Raw genomic sequence first — 23845 nt, forward strand, 5'->3', positions numbered from 1 at the left:
ACATATACTTATAAAAATAATACACCGTGCAGACATAAGTGTCAGGTGTGTGGTGAGTTCAGATAATGAATTTGAGATAAGTCTGTGAGCTACAGTGATGAGAGAGGATTTAGTTGGTATGATTACAATACTGGCAGAAAAGAGGCGCGAGCAAATTTGTTAGGTCGACATAGTTTCAAAGCGTTTTTGCTCATATGAACTAGCCACTGCTTCCATTTCAGCCACCTACCTCCTAGAGGTACCTGTTGGAATTTATGTTATTGCTACATACTTATTCATGTCAAAAAGAGTGGCTTGATAGAAGATTCCTTTATTCTTTCTCATGTATCTACGGGTCAACAGGACAGTTTTGTGTACCTCAACCAACTTGGCCCTATGTCTATTCTCTGGGTCAGTTAGGTGGCTTTGCAAGGTGCTCTGCTCCACCTGGTCTCCTCCAGCCAACTAATCCACGCTTCTTATCATGATTTAGGCTGGCAACCACCACATTTTTGGCTAAGGCAGAGTTGGGATGGAGTAGAACTGCAAAGGCACCCTGCAAAATGTGTGGGCACATGGATGGGTACAGAATTATAGCCATTTTTAACATTCTACTGCATCATTAGAGACCAGCTTGTCAACTATCTTTCAATAGTCAAAGTAATTGCTTATTTGACCATGTCCTCTAGATACAACAGGTGAGACCAAAAAAGTAAACAAAAAAGTTCCTCTGAGCCAATTTTTAAAAGGACAGTTGTCTGGTTGCCAAGTTTAGGGAAGATTAAAAGCTTTTAAATTAGAAGCTGCATAGTTACCAAAACCAGAGTAGTCAGGGACTGTGCAGTCTAGATAATAGTCCAATGAGACTACAGTCCTAAACAAGCAAATTACATTTGGCATTTTCTGGCTAAATAAGCACAGACTTCATTTTAGAAAGATTCCCACCCAAAATTATTTAAATTTGGTATAATAGTGTTCCCGTATCTAGTCAAAAACTGGAAAAATATCCCCAGAGGAATTGCACCTGTATTGTTTTATTAGCAGGTCTCACTCCAGATCCAGCTAGTTGCTCTTCTGGTTTGTAATAAATAAATGAGCCCTCTTCGTCCTTTTTTGACGAAACCATGATCATGGGTCCCAGGAACTTCCTACGTTCCAGAAGAAGCCAAGGCAGGGCAGCTTAACAGTGGGTTTCCCGTGCATCTCATGAAAAATAAATCTCCCAAGTGTAGGGAGGTCGGCTTTTTAGCAAACAATGAACCCTCCCAAAGAACGTAACGAATAGTTTCGGATTCGGTCAGTTACCATCTGGGAAGAGGAGGCCTTACCAGGAGAAGGCCAAACTCCGCCCCGCCCCCAGCACTTGGTTTCACTCCTTGGCCTCCTCCTACTCGCCCGGGCCTCCGGGTCTCACTCTAGTCCCGCCCTTGCCCTCTCGGAGCACCTTTTCCTAGGATAGCTTAGACACAGAGCTTCATGTGCTAACCGCGCGTGGGAATTCACCGTACATGGTACTTTCTTGATGTTGATTTGATTTGATTTTGATCACTTGGTCAGCCAACAATCCAGACCACTTTCCTCTGTCCCGCCCCTTCTCCGGAAGGCGCGCCGGGGGCGGGGCGTTTGCCGCGCCTCACTGCGCGTGCGCGCGCTGCCTCTTGCGTCACTCGGCCGCGCCCAGGCTCTCTTTAGCTGTCTCTTTAGGTCCTGGTGGTGGCGGTGGCGGCGGCGGTGGCGGCGGCGGTGGTGGGGGCTGGAGGTCGTCTGGGACAAGTTCCCCCGGGCGCTCCCCCATGGAGGAAGCGGTGCGCACGGCTGCAGCCCTGGATGCTCACACCTCCCACTGGACGGAAACGAAGGCGGTGGCCGCGCGAGCTCAGGAGTGGGTAGCCGGAGCGGCCTGTGTGGGGGTGTGAGCAGAGGTGACCCGGGCCGGATAGCGGAGGGGAAGCCGCGCGGCGGGCCTGCCAACTTCGGTGAGGTCTCCACTTTTCTTCATTTCAGGCAAGCGCGAAGGGGCTAACTGTGGGCAGGCCTGCCCCTCTTGGGTCGGGAAGGACTCCTCAGGGGCGCCTCTTTTCTCTGGAGACACTGAGCCACGCGTGTTCTGAGATGGAAGTAATTTCCCTCGTAATCGAGTAATTCAAACATGATTTGGATTGCCAATAAATCCCACGGAAACCTGGCCTGGCATTTTCGGGCCGCCTGTTCATTAAGTTCATTAAAATAGTTTCACTTTGTTATGAGTTCTAAAAGATTGTTTCAGCTACCACGGAGATACTAATTGACAGTGGAACAAGCCTTAGATGTCGCTGTAACGTTTTGAGCATGGCCTGTTTAATTTCCTAACTTTTATAAAGTCAGTGAACCCTCTCTCCCTCACCATACAACTGAACAAAATTCATTATACCTTTGATTTTGTGTTTGTCTCTTGAATCTCTTTTCTAGATTTTTCAATTCATTTACTACACGCTATGTTTTAGTTTTGTTTCTGGAAATTCCCTATGTACCATGAACCCAGTTAGTACATTTTTTTGTTAAAAGTACTAACAATAAATATGAGAGAATAGAGACCTTTGTTTCATACCCGTAAGCTGTCTGTTGAAGCAGTATGTTATGCTCAGTTGAGTAGGTTTTATGTTAGTTGGTAAGTAAAATGAGTATGGAGGCTAGTAGCTAAATTTAAAAAAGTATTCAGTAACTATTCATTCCTTTTGCTACTTCTGTATTTTCTTCTTTCCAGGCTGGAGCTACTCTGCCAGGGCTTAAAACTTTAAATGAGAATAAAGGGTTTTATTTACGAGGAAATGAGAATGAATAAGTCATCTCTAACCTCTTCCAGCCTTTTATTCATAAGAGACCATATTAAACTTACATGTAAGTTAAAATTTTAATTTATAATTACTGTTACTAAATAGGATTGGAAAGTTAGGTTCCATAGTATTTATAGTTACTATGTTTAAAAATAATTAGCCCAAGGAGAGGCTGGAAAAAATTAAAGCAATGGAAACCAAGCAGAAGTAAATAATGAGAACTCTTAGATGTGGGTAGTCTGTATAGAAGTTGAGTCCAGTGGACAGTTAGGTTTCATTTCAGGCTGTGCAACTTTTATGTGATCCTCTATTTGAGATTTAACCTCTGGGAGGTTTGGTTTCTTTAACTAAAAGGTGGGGGGTAATGATAGCTTTTTCTCATTATCATGTGGATTAGAATTAATGTGTATCCAAAAAAAAAAAAAAAGAATTAATGTGTATCAGTCACACCAGAGTGGTAGTTATTACTATTAGGGAGACATAATAATAAGAAACAGTTATATTCTTGAGGATATTTCTAGTGTATGAAAACACCTTGCTGAGGTATCCCACCTACCCTCCTTCAGTTTTTGTTGTTTAGTCACTAAACAGCGTTGGACTCTTTTACTACTGCATGAACTGTAGCTCGCCAGGCTCCCTTGTCGATGGTATTTCCCAGGCAAGGATACTAGAGTGGGTTGCCATCTCCTTCTCTAGGGAATCTTTCTGAGCCAGGGGTCAAACCCACATCTCTTGCTAGACAGACAGGCCAGTTCTTTACCACTGAGCCACCTGGGAAGCCCTCTGATTCAGTTAGTGTCAGTTATAGCAGCCTTTGTTTTCCTAAGAAACTACGTGCTTGCTCATGCCTTAGTGCCTTTGCACTTGCTTCTTTCTGTGCTTTGTTCTTTTACTATTTCTTTCAAGCCTCTACTCAATGTTACATTCTCCAGTAGGCCTCCTAACCAACTTAGTTAAAATAGAAGCCCCTGAACCCAATTACTTTATATTACCCAATATCTTTAAGATTACTCAATATTTTTAACATGCTTTACTTTTCACTGTATCATTCACCACCTTCCAAATTAATGTTCTTATTTGCCAACAGAAGGTAAACTCTTAAGGGCAGGGTTTTGGTCTGCTGTATTCACTGTGTATCCGTGTTTTTGAACATAGTATGTATTCATTTACTGTAAATCAGTTATTTGTTGACTGAGTAAATGAAATAAGCATACCATTGTCCATAGGGAGCCACAGTGAGGTGGGTATAAGTCATGTACATTAGTAATCATAATAGAGGCTGGAAAAGTGTCCACAGAAAGATTCAGAATAAAGGTTAGCACATTCAGAAAAAAATCGGTTTATGGAATTCAAGCAGGGCTTCATTGTGGAGGTGCTTTTTTGAAGTAGGTCTTTAAAGATGAAAGGAATAATGTAAAAAAGATACAGAGGAGTGAAAGGAATAATTAAGAATGGCAGCAGTGTGTTGACTTAAGGTGGAGCCATAGTATATGAAATACAGTATTGGGAAGCAGAGATTTAAAATACAGGTTTGGAGCAAATGGTGAAAGGTCTTAGATATTGGGTTACAAAATTTGGAATTCTTTTTGTAAATAGTGGGTAGCCAGCCACTGGCTGGCTTCTCTCAGAGAGAGAATCCATCTGGCACCCTTGGCCGTTGTAGGCAATTTGGGTGATGAAGGATGGTAAAGCCACAGTTCGAACACGAGAAGCAGGTTGGGCATGAAGACTGACCTACATACACTGAGAACCTGGTTTGAGTTGCCCCTTGATTGTGTTCCAGCTTGGGGACTAAAAGGAAACTAATGGAAAACGCAAAAGGCTGAGGATGAGGAGACTCATTTTCTAATCCCAGGTCTGCTACTCACCAGCTGCATGAGAAGTTACTTAACATTATCACATGTAAGCTCTTGTAAAAATGAAATGTCAAAAGTGCTGTGACAAGTTTAAAACTGTTAAATAAATAGGTGTAATTTTTAAAGTTAGCTAACTTTGAAATTGATGATGTCATTTTGCAAAGTAAATCTTTTTCTTTTTTTCATAGTTTTTTTGGCGGGGGGTGGGTTGGGTTGTGCTGCAGCTTGTAAGATCTTTCCCTGTGCAGGGATTGAACCTGGGACCAGGGCGTGAAAGCACTGTGTCCTAATCTCTAGACTGCCAGGGAATTCCCAAAACAAATCTTACTTCAGGCTTTTCATATAGGTGTTAGAATACCGGTCCATGTTTTCCTCTTCCTTTAATTGTATGTTCTCTGTGCTTTAGAAGGAAGTGGACCAGTTTCATAATTTTTTTTCTTTGAGCTGTATTAATTTCACTTTTGACATAATTTCATTTGATTAAAGTTAACAGTGTAAGTGTTCATAGATATTAATGAAATCAATTATGAAAATCAAGTGCCTGTTAGAAGAAGCTGAAAATTCTAAAAGTTTTTAAAATTTGGAAGTGTGTTTAAAATTTGAATAGTTTATTTTCAGAATTCTTACTTAGCTGTGGAATCCTTGATGACAGGAACTTTTGGTCATCTTTATAACACCAGTGCCTGGGACATGTGCTGCTTAGTGTATGTTTATTGAACAGATTACTACAAAAATTAAACTGTAACAGTCAGGGGTAGTGGACTGGGACCTTTCACCTGAGTCCCTCTGAGAGGTAAGATGGGCAGGTTACCACCTGGGACTTGTCATTTCTGGCTTGGGAACCTAGTTGAAGTGAAACTTAGCAAGTTTCCTTGTTTAACTTTTTAAATCTGGCTCTGCCTGAAGCAGATCCTTGAGAAATAAAAAATAATCTCTGTTTCAGGCTCTCCTGGCTGTGATTGACCTTTAGTTACACAGAGTGGGAACAGAACATTACCAGGTCTGAGAATAGTGAAGCAAATATTCCTTTCAGGACATTCATGCTGATGTCCATTTTCTTTCCTTCCTTTTCTTTTTAATTGAACAAAAAATAATATTTTTATATAAACTATTGGATACCTAAATACAACATGGTTTTTAAAATGAAATCAGTTATATATAGTTGTATTCATAAATTCAATAGTCAAAAACTATACAACATTAACAACAAATCCAAATGAAGATAGGCTTCTGAGTTTCATGCTTCATTGAGCATCAAAACCCACCCATCTTTTAGTCCTATTCTACATTATTCTGTATCCACGTTCTTTGCATCCGATTAGACTCCTTAATTTTGTTTCATTTTCTGTGTAACATTCTCCACAGATCTATATCATTGGCTGCTGCTTTGGGAGTTGAACATCCTTCTGGGTGTTCATTGTTGTCCCCACGTAGCACGGAGCAACTTCTCTGCGCTTGGAAACAGATTCTGACTCATTGCTGTGTAAGTCAAATGAGGTGATTCATTTACTTAGTTTAGTGGCTGAAGGCTGCTTTATAGCTTCATGGTATGCAACTTTTATGTTACTTGGCATCCTTCCCCACCCATGTATACACACTGGTGTATTCAGTAAGTGAACAAACACATACAACAAATAACCTTAATTTTAGAAAAGCTTATGAATCAGATTTGCCAGTATAAGTGAGTGCCTTTTTCTGGGGAGACCACCACGAATAACTAGTCATTGTCTTTAAGAAACTTAGAATTTATCTTCAAAGATAGAATAGTAATTGGGAAATAAATTTTATGAACGTGTCTGTAAATAAAATAATTGCACAGGAGAGAAAATGCCTGTGGGCTGTAGCTACGGGACAAGTCTTTATAGCACAACTTGAAGTGTGACCTGGCCTGAAGTGAAGAGCATCCTCTTACATAGTGGAAAGAAGGATGTGAGGGGCTGTGGTATGTCCAGGTAGTGATGACTTGTCTGAAGGGAGCCATGATTCTGTGTTTGGAAATGAATTTGGGATAAGGGGTACAGCTCTCCAAAGCCATGTGCATAATAAGATTGACCCAACTGATCAAAAACATCCTTCTTTGCTTTTGTATGCTTGAAGCTTTCCACAATAAGTCAGTAACAATAAAAAGAAAAGAGGGGAAAAGATTTTAAATAGCAACGTGCAACTTTATGTAAAATATAGAGAAAATTTATATATAGACATAGTAGAGTTAAGAACAGTGGACTTTCAGTGATCATAGGATAAAATAAGATTCCGACTTAATGTGTTGGTTTAGTCATCTCTTCTTCACCTCGTTGCTGGAGAAGATTTCCTCCCCCATGACATTAGACACTGGGCACGTGAGAGCAGTTTCTTAGACAACAGTTCATTAGTCACTTTTACATGTCTAGGAGGAGTACACCACATACTACACAGGGCCACACACATGCTGCAGAGTAAAGAACCAGGACCTCTGTGAGGCAAGCAGGAGGTTGAGGGGCCCCTCAGTTCCTGCAGGAGGATGTGATTGGCTTGCTTTAATAATTCTGCAGTCTGTCAAGGCAGTGAAGCTCACTACTCAGGGATAAGCAGGAGGTGTGCCTGGTCTCCGTGATAAGGAGGGCTGTTTGACTTTGGGACCTATCCATGAAAGCAGAGTAGGGGAGGACCGAAACTTGTGGTTAAGTCACCCCAGTTTTACCAGGTGTCAAGGCAGCATAATATATTGGATCTTAATTTTAGACCTTACATTACTTGTAATTTGCCATTTAGTGGAGAGTTAACTTTGCTGCTGCTGCTAAGTCACTTCAGTCGTGTCTGACTCTGTGCGACCCCATAGACGGCAGCCCACCAGGCTCCCCCGTCCCTGGGATTCTCCAGGCAAGAACACTGGAGTGGGTTGCCATTTCCTTCTCCAATGCATGAAAGTGAAAAGTGAAAGTGAAGTCGCTCAACTTTAAGCACTAGTAAATATTAGTAAGTTGATAGCTACACATTTGGTATTTGAAGGTCAGTTTTATAAAGTCTGAATTTGGATTTGTGAGGCTATCCTTATGATGGGATTGGAATTATAGATATGCTTGGCTTGTTTCTGAGTATGGTCCTTGCAGATAACAAGGTTTTGTTTTATTGATTCTAGGATATTCAGACTCTAAGTTGGCTTGTTTTAGTCAAACCTTCAAAAGGGAGATTTTCAAAGATTTAATTAGTTACTTCCTCAGTAGAACTTGAATGGTAATTAAGAACGTTGTTCCATGAACATAGTGGTTAAAGGAGGAGGGTTCATTTCAGTTAGATGACTCTTGCTTATTAGAAGAATATATCTGCCAAGTAGGCTGAAGTGTTTAGTGGTGGCTGGGTGTCTTTACTCTCATTTTCCAGCCATTGTTACTGTCATCTTTGCATGTTCATTTGTATGTGGTACTATCACTTCCCAGCTTACTTTGACAACTTTTTATAGTTTTTCAGTTTATAGGCTATGTTTTACAGTGGTTACGTTTTAGAATGCTAAGCTGAATGACGCAGTGGTTTTCTTACTCATAAATAGCCAGCTTTATTTTTTAGGGCCAATCATATGATTCCATTTGTCAGTATTCACCCAGAATACATCTGACATAGTTTGAGATTGCTGGATACTTGGCACACAGGATAAATAAAGGTGACTCTTGTGCAGGAGCCCGGAAGCTGGCCTTCTGCTGAGGGTAACTGAGTCATAAACATGGATAAACAAGTTGTAGGGTATGGTGGGAACCTGTAAACACACTTTTTAATTTGTTATAATCTTTTTTTCTTTTGTTAATAGAGTAGTTTAATTATAGGTTTAGAACTTCTCTTTCATTTTCGTGTATTTATTAATAAGAAGGAGAAATAAGGGAATTGATTCAAACTAAGCCACTAGATGTGAAAAACTATAGCCGAGGGTTTCATTCTTTTGTGTTTAAGAAAATTGTCAAACTTTATTATGCAATTACAGTAAGTACTGTTTTTAAGGTATTTTTTCATAACTGGAAGTTTAGTATTGAAAGTTGTTTTTTTTTTTTTTTTTTTTTTTTGGTATAATTGACCCACAATGCTATGTTCCAAGTGCAAAATATTAAAGAAAAAAAAAAAATTGAATGACTTTTATGTTGGCTCATTTGCTTAAGGATGCAATTAGTTCACAATTTCAGCAGCCTGGGACCTTAGAAATTCATTTCAGGATTAATTATGATATTTTTATGTTACAAAATGATCACCATGATGAACCTAGTTACCATCTATCACCATAAAAAGATATTACATTGGTATTGACTATGTTCCCCATGTTGTATGTTTCATCTCAGTGAGTCATTTATTTGTACCTGAAAGTTTATACCTCTTAATCTCCCTCACCTATTTCACTTACCTCCCAGCCCCCTGTTCTAATCTGTCCCTTGTCTGTCTCCCCACTGAAGTCTAAAAGCTATTACCATTTTATCCAAACAGCTGATCATACTGCTTAGTGCACAGAATGTATGTTCAGTAAAACCTCTTTGCGTGGATGGATAAGGTAATTGAGGGGCTAGGTAGATAGGAAATTAAGTTGCTTTTGTTAAAGGCCAGTGTCCTGTAACCTGAAGAATGGAAAAATCTGGCTGGTCAGTGAGGGTTAATGACTAAGGATCCTGACTGAATTGTAGATTAATTCTGGGATTCAGTTGTTAAATTGTGGGACTGAAAACATCTCAAGACATATCAGAAAGTTGGGCTGGCAGTTTGTTATAACCAGTAGTAAACCTTGCAGCCGAGTAAGTGCTTTTTCCTCTGCTTTTCTACCCAATTTAGTTCATTTGCCAGTAGAGTTCTGAGTTTGGGCTGTTTGAAAAAAACTGTAGTCTTTGGTAAGCCATTGCATCCTTTCTGGTCTTATAGCTTGAGTCTTCTAGGTTCCATGACCCTCCTGTTTTCTAAAAGGGCCAAGAGTACCACACACATACCCTGACAAACATCTATCTGCTAGACTTCATTCTCTACTATAACAAAATAATGTGACATCTGCCTTCTCCTTACACATTCCTGAATGGGCTACATAAGAAGTAAATTACCATATACTTATATCTACGTAGATTTCCAAGAAGAAAATGTATGCTTGAGAAAATTTTTTGTTTCTTTGTATAGCGTATTCAGAAAGACACATTTGTAAAATTGGTAAATGTTTTTGTAAACTAGATTTGTGTATTTTTATGCCTCATTTTCATTCTGAGGAGTTTTTTTTTCTTAGGAAAGTTTGTTAACTATGGACTGTGCAGCTAAGACAGGAAACATTTTTAAAATAGGAAACCAGAGTTTATAAAATCAATTTAAATATGGTTTTACTTTTTATTTTTTCCCCAGTTTTATTGAATTGTAGTTGATATGTAAGATTGTATTAATTTAAGGTTACCGCATAAGGTACATATTACAAAATAATCACCACAGTAAGTTTAGTTAACGTTCATCGATGACCACACATAGCTAAATGGTTTTTTTGTTTTTTTTTTTTTGTAGTGAGAATTAAGATCTACTGTCTAGCCACATTCACTAGCCTACGCAATACAGTGTTGTTAACTATGTTACTTATTAATCTTATAACTGGAAGGTTGTACCTTTTGACCACCTTCACTCCCTTTCCCTACCCCTTAACCGCCACCTTTCAGAGTTTTCTGTTTCTATCAGTTCAGTGTTTTTTCTTTTTTGTCTGCACCACACAGCATGTAGCATCTTAGTTTCCTGATCAGGGATTGAACCATTGCCCCCTGCAGTGGAAGCATGGAGTTTTAACCCCTGGACTGCCAGGGAAGTCCCAGTTTTTAAGTTTGGTTTTATATGACAATCCCATCTTTTTCCATAATTGGAGGATATATAATTAGATAAGTGCTAAATACAAATGGTGGATATATTTATGTTATTAATAGTAGTAATAAAAAGTATTATTTCATGAGAAAAGAAACAGTAAAATTTTGCAGTGATCATGCATCCTGTCATTCTGTGAAAATTTCATTTTGTTTTCCCTCTTTAGATTTGAAGACTGCATCATCCTGCCTCCAGCACCAACAGTTTCTGTGCTCTTGATCAATGTGATTCACAGTAGCTTTTTAAATAACAAGCGAAATGAGCCAGGGGCATGGAAAGTATGACTTTTATATTGGTCTGGGATTGGCTATGAGTTCCAGTATTTTCATTGGAGGGAGTTTCATTTTGAAAAAAAAAGGCCTTCTACGACTTGCCAGAAAAGGCTCCATGAGAGCAGGTAAGTTATTTATGCCCTGTGTAACTTTGAAATGGCATCATTGTGTTCCTTTGTGGAACACATGATATTTGTGTCCAGATATCCATTGATATTTGGGTTCTTTGACTGTAGAAGACTATATCTTCATTCCTTGTGACTATATTCAAAACTTTGGACTTTGTAAGAATTGTAAATGTTTATAGAGACTTTGTAAGAATTGTAAATGTTTATAGAGAATCACTTTTGTAATAAGAAAAATAAAAAGTCAAAATAAGTTAACTACTCACTCTTGCAGTTATTATCAAAGTGGGAATAGGGACCAATACCCAGTTAGCATCCAGCCCTTTCTTTAAATTTTGATATGTCTGCAGAGAAGGAAATGAGGTTATATGGATAGAATCAGAATCTTATCAAAGGCTAGGCTCTTTTGTCTATGATAGTAAGTTTGTTTTTTCCTTAGACATTTTCCTTCCTGATCTCAAATTGGCAGGAAGGAGAGCTGGCTTCTTTGGGTTGAGGTGTACTTAGTTGAGTGAAATTCTGATTGGTGGTATAGGTTGATCCCCAGAAACTACTGACAAGCCATGAGCCCCTGGGAAATGCCTGATGTGATTGAACGCCCTCTAACTTTGGTGTATCATAACAGCTTCCAGCTTTATGTTGCATTCTGGCCATGTTCTGTCATTCAGCCTCTGCTTCAGTTTTAGACCCAGTTCTGTTCTCATAGGAAAATCTGCTTTGGCAGTAAAAAAAAATTACCTCCTCCTTCTTTTCTGTGCCATTTCTACAGCCATACCTAATCAAGCTCTTAAAATAATGACCTCAATTGGATTTCGTGCAGAAAGGAGAAAGTATTGGCATATACTATTTGAACAAGTATATCCTCATTCCTGAGTCAGGTACTCACATTTTCCATGTGGATATGCTTATCAAAGAGTTCATTCACATTGACTTTTTCTTTTGAATAATGGGTTAAGTACTGATTGCTTCCAAATTTTGTTAGTTTTCGTCTAGAGGAAAGTGAAGGATGGTCTAGAGGAAAAGGCAGGATGAATATCCTGGAAGCTCCAGACTGTGAGCAGTGCTCAAACTTTTTATGTTCTGGTCAATAAAGGACCCTTTTCTCCAGGGTTACTACCTCATAAGTGGGGCCAACCCACACCTAAATGGCTTCTCCACTATCTAATTCACTAGAAGTTGGGCTGTTTCTGATTGGTTCACTTTGTGTATTGAAGGTAAGTTCACAAAACAAAAGCATGAACTATGAACTGAAATAGAAGGATTGATTTAACTCCTTCATTCACATTCTTGTGATCCTCACATCCCCTGTTTTAAGATAATCGTAAAAATATTATCTAAGAAATCCCCTTTGTAATCATGCTTCTGCTGCTGCTGCTGCTGCTAAGTCACTTCAGTCGTGTCTGACTCTGTGCGACCCCATAGACGCAGTCCACCAGGCTCCTCCATCCCTGGGATTCTCCAGGCAAGAACACTGGAGTGGGTTGCCATTTCCTTCTCCAATGCATGAAAGTGAAAAGTGAAAGTGAAGTCGTGTCCCACTCTTAGCGACCCCATGGACTGCAGCCTACCAGGCTTCTCTGTCCATGGGATTTGCCAGGCAAGAGTACTGGAGTGGGGTGCCATTGCCTTCTCTGGTGTAATCATGATGAAGCCTTTATTCAATATAGTAATAATAAGCAAATGATATTTTAAAATCTGTCATTACTAATTGTCATAAATATATTGAAGTCTAATAATCTTCCAAAGAAGTGAAATATGTTTTCATTGACAGGTCAAGGTGGCCATGCATATCTCAAAGAATGGTTATGGTGGGCCGGACTGCTATCAAGTATGTATAGAGGATGTTTCAAGAAAATACTATAGGTGTATATTGAAATATTTATGTATACTATTTTACATATTACCATATTTATATTACCAGCAAATTTTAAAACTTTAAATTCTGGGTTTTTTTGATGAACAAAACTCAAAATATGTAAAATTTAAGCCTGTATAAGTCACTTAACAGTTTAAAAGTTTATTTAATTTGGATGCGAAAACTTTTGTCTATCTGATTAAAACATGCCTGACATATATATGTATTTTTAAAAGTTACACTCAGTTTAAGGTGATCTTAAGTGAAAGATCATAGAAAGCATTCCTGTCCTTCCTTTGATTTTCATTCCAAATTAGAAAGGAGGTATGCATTTGCTAAGACTTCCATGCATACTTTGATGATTACATTTTGTGTATTTATGTATTATTTTTTTGATAGGCAAGAAGTAGGTTTATTAGTGTAGGATGCTTGTGAGGGGTGCAATGGGGCAGGCGAGGGGGCTCTGATGATTGTCTTTTAAAAGGTACATAGAAAGAGTGATCCTTAAGACACTGAGCTTTCAAAATATTCAGGATTGAATTATGTAAAATTTTTTTCTAAGGGCAGTTGAAATAACAAAGAGACAATTTAACTCTTCATTCAGGAAGTACTTTTTGATCATTTTTTGTGTGTCAGGTGTTCTAGGTGCTTCTTATCCACAGGAGACTTTACTTTCTAGGTGGACAACAGTAAAGAAGATAAACTAAACTGTGTGTTAGTGATAAATGCTGACATTTGCTAGTAGTACGTAGAGAAGGGATGTAGTAAAATGAAGGATAGATAGGTTTCTATTTTAGTTGAGGGGCCAGGGCAGGCCTCATTGGAAAGATAATATTTGAGTAAAAGATAAAGGAAGTGAAGGGTATTTGGGTGAAGAACCATATGGGTATTTGGGTGAAGAACATTTTAAGCAGGAGGAAATAATAAACATGAAGGCAGCGAGCAGGACCATGCCTGGCGGGTTAAAATGTGGTAGGCAGAACCCAAGATAGCCCGCAAAGCTTCTTGCTCCCTGGTAGTCACAACTTTGTATTATCTCTTCTCACACTGAATTAATGCGTTATGATCAAAGTATACAACAGAGTTGATGACTTGTGACTTAAGTCATCAGAGGCATTAAGGTTTTGCCTTAATTGATTGGATTGGTCATTCTGAAGCCAACTTCTGTGCTGGAGGACGGTCAGCCTGAGGAGAGGTCCCCAGGCTACACTCAAGTTACTGACTTAACAGTCACATGAGTTACCTTGGATGTGAGTCCTCCAGTTTGTGGCAAGGCACAGGCTCCAGATAGTATCTCGACTGCAACCTTTTGAAAGACGCTGATTGAGAAGTACCTGCTGATCAGCAGAAACTATGAGAAATCATTGTCTTGGCCAACAGAAAACATGGCTGACATTTGTTGCTTTAAGCTGCCAGTTTTGGGGGTGCTTTGTTGTACAGCACTGGATTACTAAAACCTCAGGAACCATTAAAGAGATAAGGATAGTAACGGAGTGGGAGTTCAGGGCAGTGGTTGAGGTTAAATTTAGAGAAGTAATGAGGACCTAGATTACATGGGGCTTTGTACGTCACAGAAAAGACTTTGACTTTTATGTTTGATGGGGAATTATTGGAGGCTTGAACAAAGGGGTAATATGTACAGACTCAGGTTTTAATAGGAACTCTTGGGCTGCTGTGTTGAGGCATAGACTGTATAGGGGCAAAAGCAGAGAAACCAGTAAGAAGCTGTTGAAATAATTTGGTAAGAGGTGATAATGGCATGGACCTGGAGTAATGGCAGTTAGTGTGGTGAGAAGTGGTAGAATCTGGGTGTTTTGAAGATGAAACTAATAAGATTCGCTGAAAACAAGTTGAAAGACTGGACAGGATATAAAAAAGCATCCTCTTAAAAGCATTAAAGAGCCAACATGATAGTTAAGAATTACCTAGCCAGCATCAGGGAAACGCATAAAGCTCAGGATGAGCTGGAGATACTTCTGCCCTAGAGGTAACTACAGACTCCATAGCAGGCCCCTTTTGAAAGAGAGAACTTGTGAAGGGTGATACCACTCAGGTGGTGGATATATAGCTGTCATTTATATTTTATTCTGTTTTTCTGAATATTTGAAGTATTACATTATTAATCTTTAAACTCTTGAAAGTCTTTTAAAATGTGGTATATTTATTTTTAACTTATTTTTAAAATTTATTTTTAATTGAAAGATAATTGCTTTGCAGTATTGTGTTGGTGTCTACGAAACATCAACATGAATCAGCCTCAGGTATATTTAAATCCGGGTTTATCAGCTACTGTGCATGAAATGGCCTAGTTAAAGACAGATTATTCCATCGGAATTATAAAAACAAATAATAAACTACATGCCTGTTGTCAGGTACACTGTAAAACATGAGGATATAAAATGGCTGAAAGAGAAGGATGGAAAAACATGCCTAAAGAAACCTGACATTTCTGTTATTGTTTTAGAAAAAATATACTTCATACCAAAACAACACTGGAGATAGAGGATTATTTCTTAAAAACAAAGGGTTCAACTCAGGAGGTTTTATCAGTCCTGACTGATAAAATATATATAAATAATATGGCCTTGAGGATTTCCCTGGTGGCACAGTGGATGAGAATCTGCCTGCCATTGCAGGGGACATGGGTTTGATCCCTGGTTTGGGAAGATCCCACATGCCTTGGAGCAGTTTAGCCCATATATCAGCGCCTCCTAAGCCTTACCCCGTGCTCTGCAACGAGAGGCCACTGCAAGGAGGAACCTGTGCATCGCCACGAAGAGTAGCCTCCGCACACCGAACACTGAAAAATGTTTGCACAGGCACACAGCGAAGACCCAGTACAGCCATAAATAAATACATAAAAAGAATAATGTGGCCTTGAAACTCAGAACAGCACGGAGAAATACACAAATCCAGGTTCATATAGTGAGATTTTAATATGACACTGAGCAGTTGATGGGACAGGCAGAGGAAAATTCTTAAGGTGATAGAAAATATGAACAGCAGATTTAACTTAACTCACTGAACTCAGCAACTTCAGGTCTCCGTTATTTTCAAGTGCATATGGAATATTGATGCAGATGAACTATTTGCTGGACCATAAAGCCAGTCTTGAAATTTTTCAAAGGATTTAATTAAGTTTTTCACAGATCATTATCATTATATTAGAAATCAGTAACAAAAATATAACATGAAAAATACATGTAGAAATTTAGAAATATGCTTTTATGTAACCCGTGGTTCAAAGAAGTCAGATGGAAATTAAAATATTTTAAAAGTATGTTTAATTTAAACAGTACTTCAGTATATTGATACAGAATACAAAATATCATAACTTAGGGAATAAAACTGAAGTAGAGTAAAATTTATGGTTTCAAATAAATATAATTGAAAAGAAAGATGAGGCATCTAGTTGAAGAAAATAGAAAAAGAATTGTAGAATAAACCATAGAAGGAGTAAAGAGAAGAGCTAAAAGTATTTAAATAGAAAAACAAGGTATTAAAGCGAGATTTGGGTCAATGCTCAGAATAATGAACTTGACAAACCTTTTGTTGAAACTGATCAAGAAAAAGAAAAGAATAGCTAGGTGATGTAATTAAGGTTTCATAGATATTAACAGGATATTATGAAAAACATCCAGTTGATAAAAAATATAGATAAAATTTATGGAAAAGTAAAGTGTATCAATACTCATGAGGAAATAGAAAACTGGAATACTCCTCTAACTTAACCCAGTTGAAGCTGTAGTTTTAAAACCTTTGCATGTACTAAGTCCTGAGCCCAGATGGTTTCATAGGTAAATTACACAGTCATTTAAAGAAGAAATAATTGTAGTCTTAAGAAGTTTCTTAATAATAGAAAAAGGGGTTCCCTCATTCTTCTTAAAAAGCTAGTATAATCCTAATATGAAAACCTGATCAGGACAGAATAAGAAGGGAAAAATAAAGTCTAGTCTCATTCACAAACCTAAATGTAAAAATCACAAACAAAATAATATGAGCAAGTTAGATTTATTCTGCAGATGCAAAATTGGCATAATCTTGGAAAACAAGTCACTGTAATTTACTGTTAAATTGAAGGAGAAAATTATATGATTATTTTAGTAAAATTCAGCTATTCATGACTAAAACCATTTCAAATTAGTAATTTAGGTGAATTAAAGATGATAAGATGATAAAGGATTTCTAAGCCAAAAAAATGCCAGAACTAACAATTGCTTGATGCTAAGTCTTTAGTCATGTTTGACTCTGCCACCCTGTGGACTGAAGCCCGCCAGGCTCTTCTGTCCTTGGGATTCTCCAGGCAAGAATACTGGAGTGAGTTGCCATGCGCTCCTCCAGGGAGTCTTCCCAACCCAGGGATCTCTTCCATCTCCTGCATTAGCAGGTGGGTTCTTTACCACTGGAGCCAACCTGGGAAGCCCATAGTAAACACCAAAATGGGGAAATAGCAAAGACTTTTTTTGAAGCTGAGAAAATATTCGTGTTCAAAATATATGAAGGATTACTTAAAATCAATAAGAGAAAACAAATACCCTAATAGACAAACTGGTAAAAAACCCAAACTACTTCACTAAAAGATTTAACTTGGCTAATAAACATATGAAAAAGGGGAATGCAAATTCAAAGCATAATAAAATAATCCTGTTTCCCATTAACAGATTAGCACACGTTGGGGAGAGTGAGAAATAGGAAACTCTCATACACTACTAGGTGTATAACCATTTTGGAAAACCGTAGCCAAGAGTGATTTTACGTGATCACATGTCCCTCCCCTGCTAAAATTCCTCAGTGGCTTTTCAGCTTAGATGAAATCCATTGAGAGACTCACAAAGGTCCTGTTCTCCCTGGCCACTCCCCGCATGCTTGCTCTGTATGAGCCATTCTGGCTTCCTTGCTGCTCCAACATGCCAGACATGGTCTTGAGTCAAAATTTTGTACTTACTCTTCCTGCTTGGGATGTCTCCCCATTTCCCCCCCACACATAGCTGCTGGTAAACCCCTTACTCCATATCTGACTGATCAAAACTTTCTGTCCAAGCACCCTTGCCTGGCAACATTATCTGCCTGGCACCAGCTCTTCATTCCTTTCCCTTGCTTTGTTTTCTAAGTAGCACACTTTACTTCATTTGTCTGTTTCCCTTCACTAAAATGTCTTATTTTTCCTCATCCTAGAACATCTGATGCATAGTAGCAACCCAAGAATATCTTTTGAATGTAAGAGTTGGGTTTTAAAAAGGAAAAGAGCTAGTAAAAAAGGCTTTTATATCTGTTTAAGCTGATTTTTGTTTGTCATAGGCTATAAATACTAAATTTTTGATTTAAAAAACCCATACACAGGGGAATTGCCTGGCAGCCCAGTGATTCGGACTCGGGCTCAGTGCTCTCACTGCTGAGGACCCTGGTTCGATCCCTGGTTGGGGAACTAGGATCCCACAAGCCACGCAGCCCAACCAAAAAAAAAAAAACCCACATAGAAATTAGATATTTTCCATTAAAATTCTAGGTTTGTATTGTTTCTAATTGGTTTGAATTCTATTCTAATGTTGATAATTTACAGGAGAACCCTTATGAATAACAATTTAAATAGTGTGTTAAAAAATGTATGTAAAATGCAGCCTTTTCTGTTTTGACTAAATATGTTCCTATCTGAGCCTTTTCTTTTGTTGTCTTTCTCCAAGTGGGAGCTGGCGAGGTGGCCAACTTTGCTGCATATGCATTTGCACCAGCCACCCTAGTGACTCCCTTAGGAGCACTCAGTGTCCTAGTAAGGTGAGGACCCTTCTCTTCACGTGTAGAAACAGCAGTTAATGTTTCATCTCTAAGGCATTCAGTACCTGCTAATTACACATGCTCAGTTTAATTTATATTTAAACAACCTTGAGACTTTTTTTATGCTGTGTAGTAGTTTGCTTTTGAAATGTTATTCTCTGTGCATAGGCCAGCTAACAAGTTGTGGGAGAAAATGCTTTTATGCTTTGTCTTGTTTGTGTTTAGAGTCAACACTAGTTCTACGTTAATTGCAGTATTTTAAAATTCCAAGTTGCATTCGTTACAGTATTTATCATTTGACACATGTATACTTTGGTAGGTGGTGACTGGTGATGAATAGATCTCTATACCTTCTCTAGAAAGTAATTGATTGGAGCAGGGTTGAAGACTGGCCTGGGACACTTTTTTGGAAGGAACAGTCCAAGACTTGTCCTGTTTCTGTTGTTTTAATCATTAGCCGAAACAGCTAAGCCCATATTGAAGTCTGGATTTTGGCTAGTATTCCCAAAGATGGTTGATTGATAGGTATTTTTATCCTTTTTTTAACATTAATAGTTACATAAATCTATATTGTATGCAAAATTATATAATTTTCAAGAAACTATATTATAATGTATAAAGATACAAGATGCTATTTATGTATTATGTGTAATAAATATATATTATGGTAATGTATTTTATTCTTAATTTTCTGTTATGCCATTATTTATAGGTTTATACTTTTTTTAAGATTTCAATAAAACTAGCTATAAAATATTAAAACTTGATCATTAATAGGCAAGTTATGTGGAATTAAATGAAAATATATGATGGATTCATCACTCAGTAAGGATAAAGTTGAGCAAATAGGTCCAAATGGACCTAGATTCTTAAATTTGTATCATAGCTCTGTTTATTGTAAAATTTCATATTGATGTCCCACAGTAGAAAGATGGTAACTATTCTGGTTTAGAGTATGATGAAGCAGGTGGTTCCCAGAAACTTTCATTTTATGATTGAATGTGCATTTTTTTTACCTTGGCTGAAAGCTAGAATCTTTATAAGCTCAGTGTTTTAGTTTGAGTTCAGTAATTTAAATTCTTAAGTTGTGTTGACATTTAAAAATGAGAAAAGTAGCTGATTAATAGTCCTCCATCTTTCCCTCCACTTTAGTGCCATTCTTTCTTCATACTTTCTAAATGAAAGACTTAATCTTCATGGAAAAATTGGATGTTTGCTAAGTATTCTGGGATCTACAGTTATGGTTATTCATGCTCCAAAAGAAGAGGAGATTGAGACCTTAAATGAAATGTCTCACAAGCTAGGAGATCCAGGTATGAAAAAAAAAATTTTTTTTAGTCTTACTGTATTTTATTCTTTTTCAAAGTAATTTTTATTTCTCTCTGGCTACGCTGGGTCTTCATTGCTTTGTGTGGTCTTTCTCTAGCTACCTCAGGGTACTTCCTTTTACTTCAGATTTTGACTGCTTTGATTCCTCTCATTTCACTATTGTCTTTGAAGTTTCCCTCTGTCTACATTGAACTAACAAAGACTTTTTCTGTTTGTTTTGGCCCCTCTCTAGTGACCCTTGACTGCCTTGCGAGTTGAGCTGGTCAGATTCCCAGCCAAGTTTCCTATCTGGCTTGCCAGCATCTAGGATTTGAGTGGGAAAGAGGAGATGGCTACCATCATAGACGTATGCCTTACTCCAGGGCCCCATTTTAGTGAGGCCCCCACGCACTCAGCTAGTCTGGCAAGGGGACCGGTCACTGAGATATTCAGAACTGGGCCGGGATCTGACGTGGTCTCAGTGCTCTTTGAAGAGACTTTAGCTAGGTCTCCTGTTTTTAGTCTCTTCTTCAACCCACTTCTAGAGGTAGTTTGTATCTTCAGAGCATTCATTGTAGCACACCGAGTCACTTTCTAATTTTTGATCACTGCTGATGATGGGATTCAGCTTTCTTGAATCTGCTGTTATCAGTTATCTTCTGATTTTTGGCTTTCATGTTTCTATCATCTCCTTACAAATTCTTATTTTTGTGTTTCCTTCTCTAAAAATCATATTACTAGAATTCAAGGAGTTAAAAGATTAAACAACTGCTCTGTTTCCTCATCTTAAAATTGCAAATGACAGTGTCTATATTACAGGGTAGTTGTGAGAATTTAATGACTTAATTTATGCAAATTGCTAAGAAAAGTGTCTGACCTGTAGTGCTACACAGTCATTAGCTATTATCATGTTGGGTTCAAGTCTCCTCTCTAACTTGGATCCCGACAGTTATTGTCAAGTTCTCTTATTGATTTTTTACCCCCGTGGTTGGTCCCTAAATATTTAAAAAATTTGCTCCTTTTAGACAAATGTTCTTTAGCATCTATAAATCATTGAGCATTCAAGGTCATCTCATAATTTCTCTCCACTGGTTTCTGATTGTATTATACCTATTCTTGGAATTAGAGCACCCCAGTGGGTGGAAGTAGGGCAGTGTTCTTGGACGGATGGCTGTGAGTCAGCCTGATACTGTTTTCTTTGACATATATACATTTGACCCTTCAACAACACAGAGCTTAGGGATATCTGAGAAAACCCACTTATAGTCCATCTTGTATGTCTGAGGTTCCACATCCACAGGTTCAGCCTTCAGATTGTATTGTACTGTATTTATTGGAAAAAAAAATCCATGTATAATTGGATCCATGCAACTCAATCCCATGTTAATCAAGGGATATCTGTATAATTATGAGGCCCAAGATACTACTTTAAAAATGTTAGTAGTAGTATAATTTGTGAATATGAAGCGTAATCTTCCAGTGTGTACATCTAACTAAATTATTATGACTGTTTTTGTTGGGGCAGCATAAGAAAGCTAATTTTTATTTTAGGACCACACCTTTTCTCCTTCTTATCAAGTACTTAAACATTTAACTAAATATAATTTTTCTTTGCCTCCTCCAGGTTTTGTGGTCTTTGCAACACTTGTGGTCATTGTGTCCTTGATATTAATCTTTGTGGTGGGACCTCGCCATGGACAGACAAACATTCTTGTGTATATCACAATCTGCTCTGTAATTGGGGCAGTTTCAGTCTCCTGTGCTAAAGGCCTGGGCATTGCTATCAAAGAGCTGTTTGCTGGAAAACCTGTGCTACAACATCCCCTGACCTGGATCCTGCTGCTGAGCCTTATAGTCTGTGTGAGCACACAGATTAACTACCTAAACAGGGCCCTGGACATATTCAACACTTCTATCGTGACTCCAATATATTATGTGTTCTTCACAACATCAGTTATAACTTGTTCAGCTATTCTTTTTAAGGAATGGCAAGATATGCCTGTTGATGATGTCATTGGTACTCTGAGTGGCTTCTTTACAATCATTGTGGGAATATTCTTGTTGCATGCCTTTAAAGACGTCAGCTTTAGTCTCTCAAGTCTGCCCGTGTCTTTTCGGAAAGACGAAAAAGCAGTGAATGGCAGTCTTTCTAGTATGTATGAAGTTCTTAATAATAATGAAGAGAGCTTAACCTGTGGAATCGAACAACACACTGCTGAAAATATCTCCCGAAGAAATGGAAATCTGACAGCTTTTTAGGAAGAAAGATGTAATTAATCTATAACTGTTATAAAAAAGTGAATCTGAGTATCAGAATGTGTCTGAAAAAGCATTGTTCTCAAATGATGTTCTCTAGAGACAATCCTTTTTTTTTTTAAGGTTTCACTAATTTGGACCAAGAAATTACTTATGTTTAAATGACGACTCAATACATGGCCAATTTCTATTAACACTGTATTATTGTAGAGTTATTTTAAATTTTCCTTCATCAAAATCTAAATGCACTGACAGTTTTAGGTCTATAAAAAGGCTTTTTCCTCCCACTGGTGATGAAAGTCTGAAATGTACATTTTTCATGCCCATTCTTATCAATTCCTGATCATTTTAAGGCTTTTTGATTAAAACAAAAAATTAATACATTATCCTGTAATTTATCTTACCTATAAAAATGACTCCTATGTAATGAATTATTTAAATTTTGAACTATTAATTTAAGAGACCCCTAAATTATTAAATGAAGGCAACTTACAAACAAAAAAAGGTAGGAAGTCACTGCATGGACGTACTTCTCAGGCTGGGAGTTGCCACCATGAACATTTGATGGTCTTCCAAGATGACACTTTTTTAAATCAGCACATCCTTTGTCAGACTACAGCCCGGCTGGTTTTCTTCTTCAGTTACTCTAATCCCTTGATGGCTGGACCCTTGATTACCATTTTACATCAGCTCTTGTACTTTTCCATATATTTTTGTAATGAGTTATATTATCATTTAGCTCTTCTAACAACGCTGGAAAATAGAAGACTAGGGTAAATTCTTAAATTTAGCTCATGTTGAAATAAAACTGAAAGATCTTTTCTAAATCTGAATGTTTAGAACAGGGTGTTTGTAAAATATAATTTCTTTGTAGCACTTATTTTTGCTTAAGAGTTTGGACCACTCTTTTGGTTTTGTTAAAATGTCCATGAAAAAAATGTTTACAGAAAACATCAAACCTGTGCAAAAAATAACAATGTAATGAACCTCTGTCCAGCTTCAAAACCTGTCATCAATTGGCCTCAAAAATACAACTCATTCCCACCTAGGTAGGAAGAACTCGGGCCTGTTTCCATTTTGTTGCTCCTGCCCACAGTCACTAAGCTTGGTCTGCTGTCTAAGTAGCCATCCATGGGAGGTTCACTGTTCACTGGCCTTATCAGGGCAGAGTTGACACTTTAGGTCTCTGAAACACGTTCCATTTTCCCAATATTTTATTATTGATCTTCTAAGGAACCTCTGTAGACATTTTTTTCCTAACTGCCTCTCTCCATGTAATTTTAATACCACACATATACTCTATATTTGTTTATGTACGAAACTGTAACTATATCTGTGCTTGTACACAACAGATGAAAACCAATTTTCACCCCTTTGGGTGTGATATTGCCCTCATTGAGAATGCATAGCTTTATAGTAATAAATTTGTAATTATTTAACATCTTATAGCACTTAAAATTCTTATTTAGTTTATAATTGTTATAAAAACTCATGAATTATTTAAATTTACTCATTAAACTTAATTTTTCATCATATTCTATACTTCCATTATAGGGTGAGCACGGATACTACCTCTTAATCTGCAGGAGAATACTGGCCCCAGGGTTATTTTTTCACATTACCACAAGCAACATTTGTAGGTTACTTTTTCTAAAACAGTTCTGTTTTATGTTAAGGTTAAACAGTAAAACCAAGTAGTTCACAGACTTTATTTTTGGTGCCATAGATAATGCACCTGCACTTTGCTATTAATGGTTTTAAAACCATATAGAAGTTACCA

General features: G+C 37.8%; 1 protein-coding gene across 16 annotated transcripts; it reads left to right on the forward strand.

Annotated features, from left to right (window-relative positions):
* Positions 1 to 1673: 1673 nt before the first annotated feature.
* NIPA2 (NIPA magnesium transporter 2) lies at positions 1674 to 23511 on the forward strand. Of its 16 annotated transcripts, XM_045163474.1 has the most exons (11): positions 1675 to 1955; positions 2723 to 2856; positions 4576 to 4694; positions 5267 to 5441; positions 5592 to 5648; positions 6014 to 6131; positions 10644 to 10874; positions 12646 to 12702; positions 18411 to 18501; positions 19654 to 19814; positions 21434 to 23511. In XM_045163474.1, the coding sequence occupies exons 7-11, from the start codon at positions 10736 to 10738 to the stop codon at positions 22066 to 22068; spliced, it is 1083 nt and encodes a 360-aa protein (XP_045019409.1). In that variant the 5' UTR covers positions 1675 to 1955; positions 2723 to 2856; positions 4576 to 4694; positions 5267 to 5441; positions 5592 to 5648; positions 6014 to 6131; positions 10644 to 10735; the 3' UTR covers positions 22069 to 23511. The 16 variants fall into 16 exon arrangements, with proteins under 16 accessions (XP_044788062.1, XP_025128440.1, XP_045019409.1 ...); XM_045163476.1 differs by lacking the exon at positions 5592 to 5648 and having other exon boundaries at positions 5256 to 5441; XM_045163472.1 differs by lacking the exon at positions 5592 to 5648.
* Positions 23512 to 23845: the final 334 nt, after the last annotated feature.

Source organism: Bubalus bubalis, chromosome 2 (assembly GCF_019923935.1).
Source record: "Bubalus bubalis isolate 160015118507 breed Murrah chromosome 2, NDDB_SH_1, whole genome shotgun sequence".
Taxonomy (NCBI): Eukaryota; Metazoa; Chordata; class Mammalia; order Artiodactyla; family Bovidae; genus Bubalus; species Bubalus bubalis.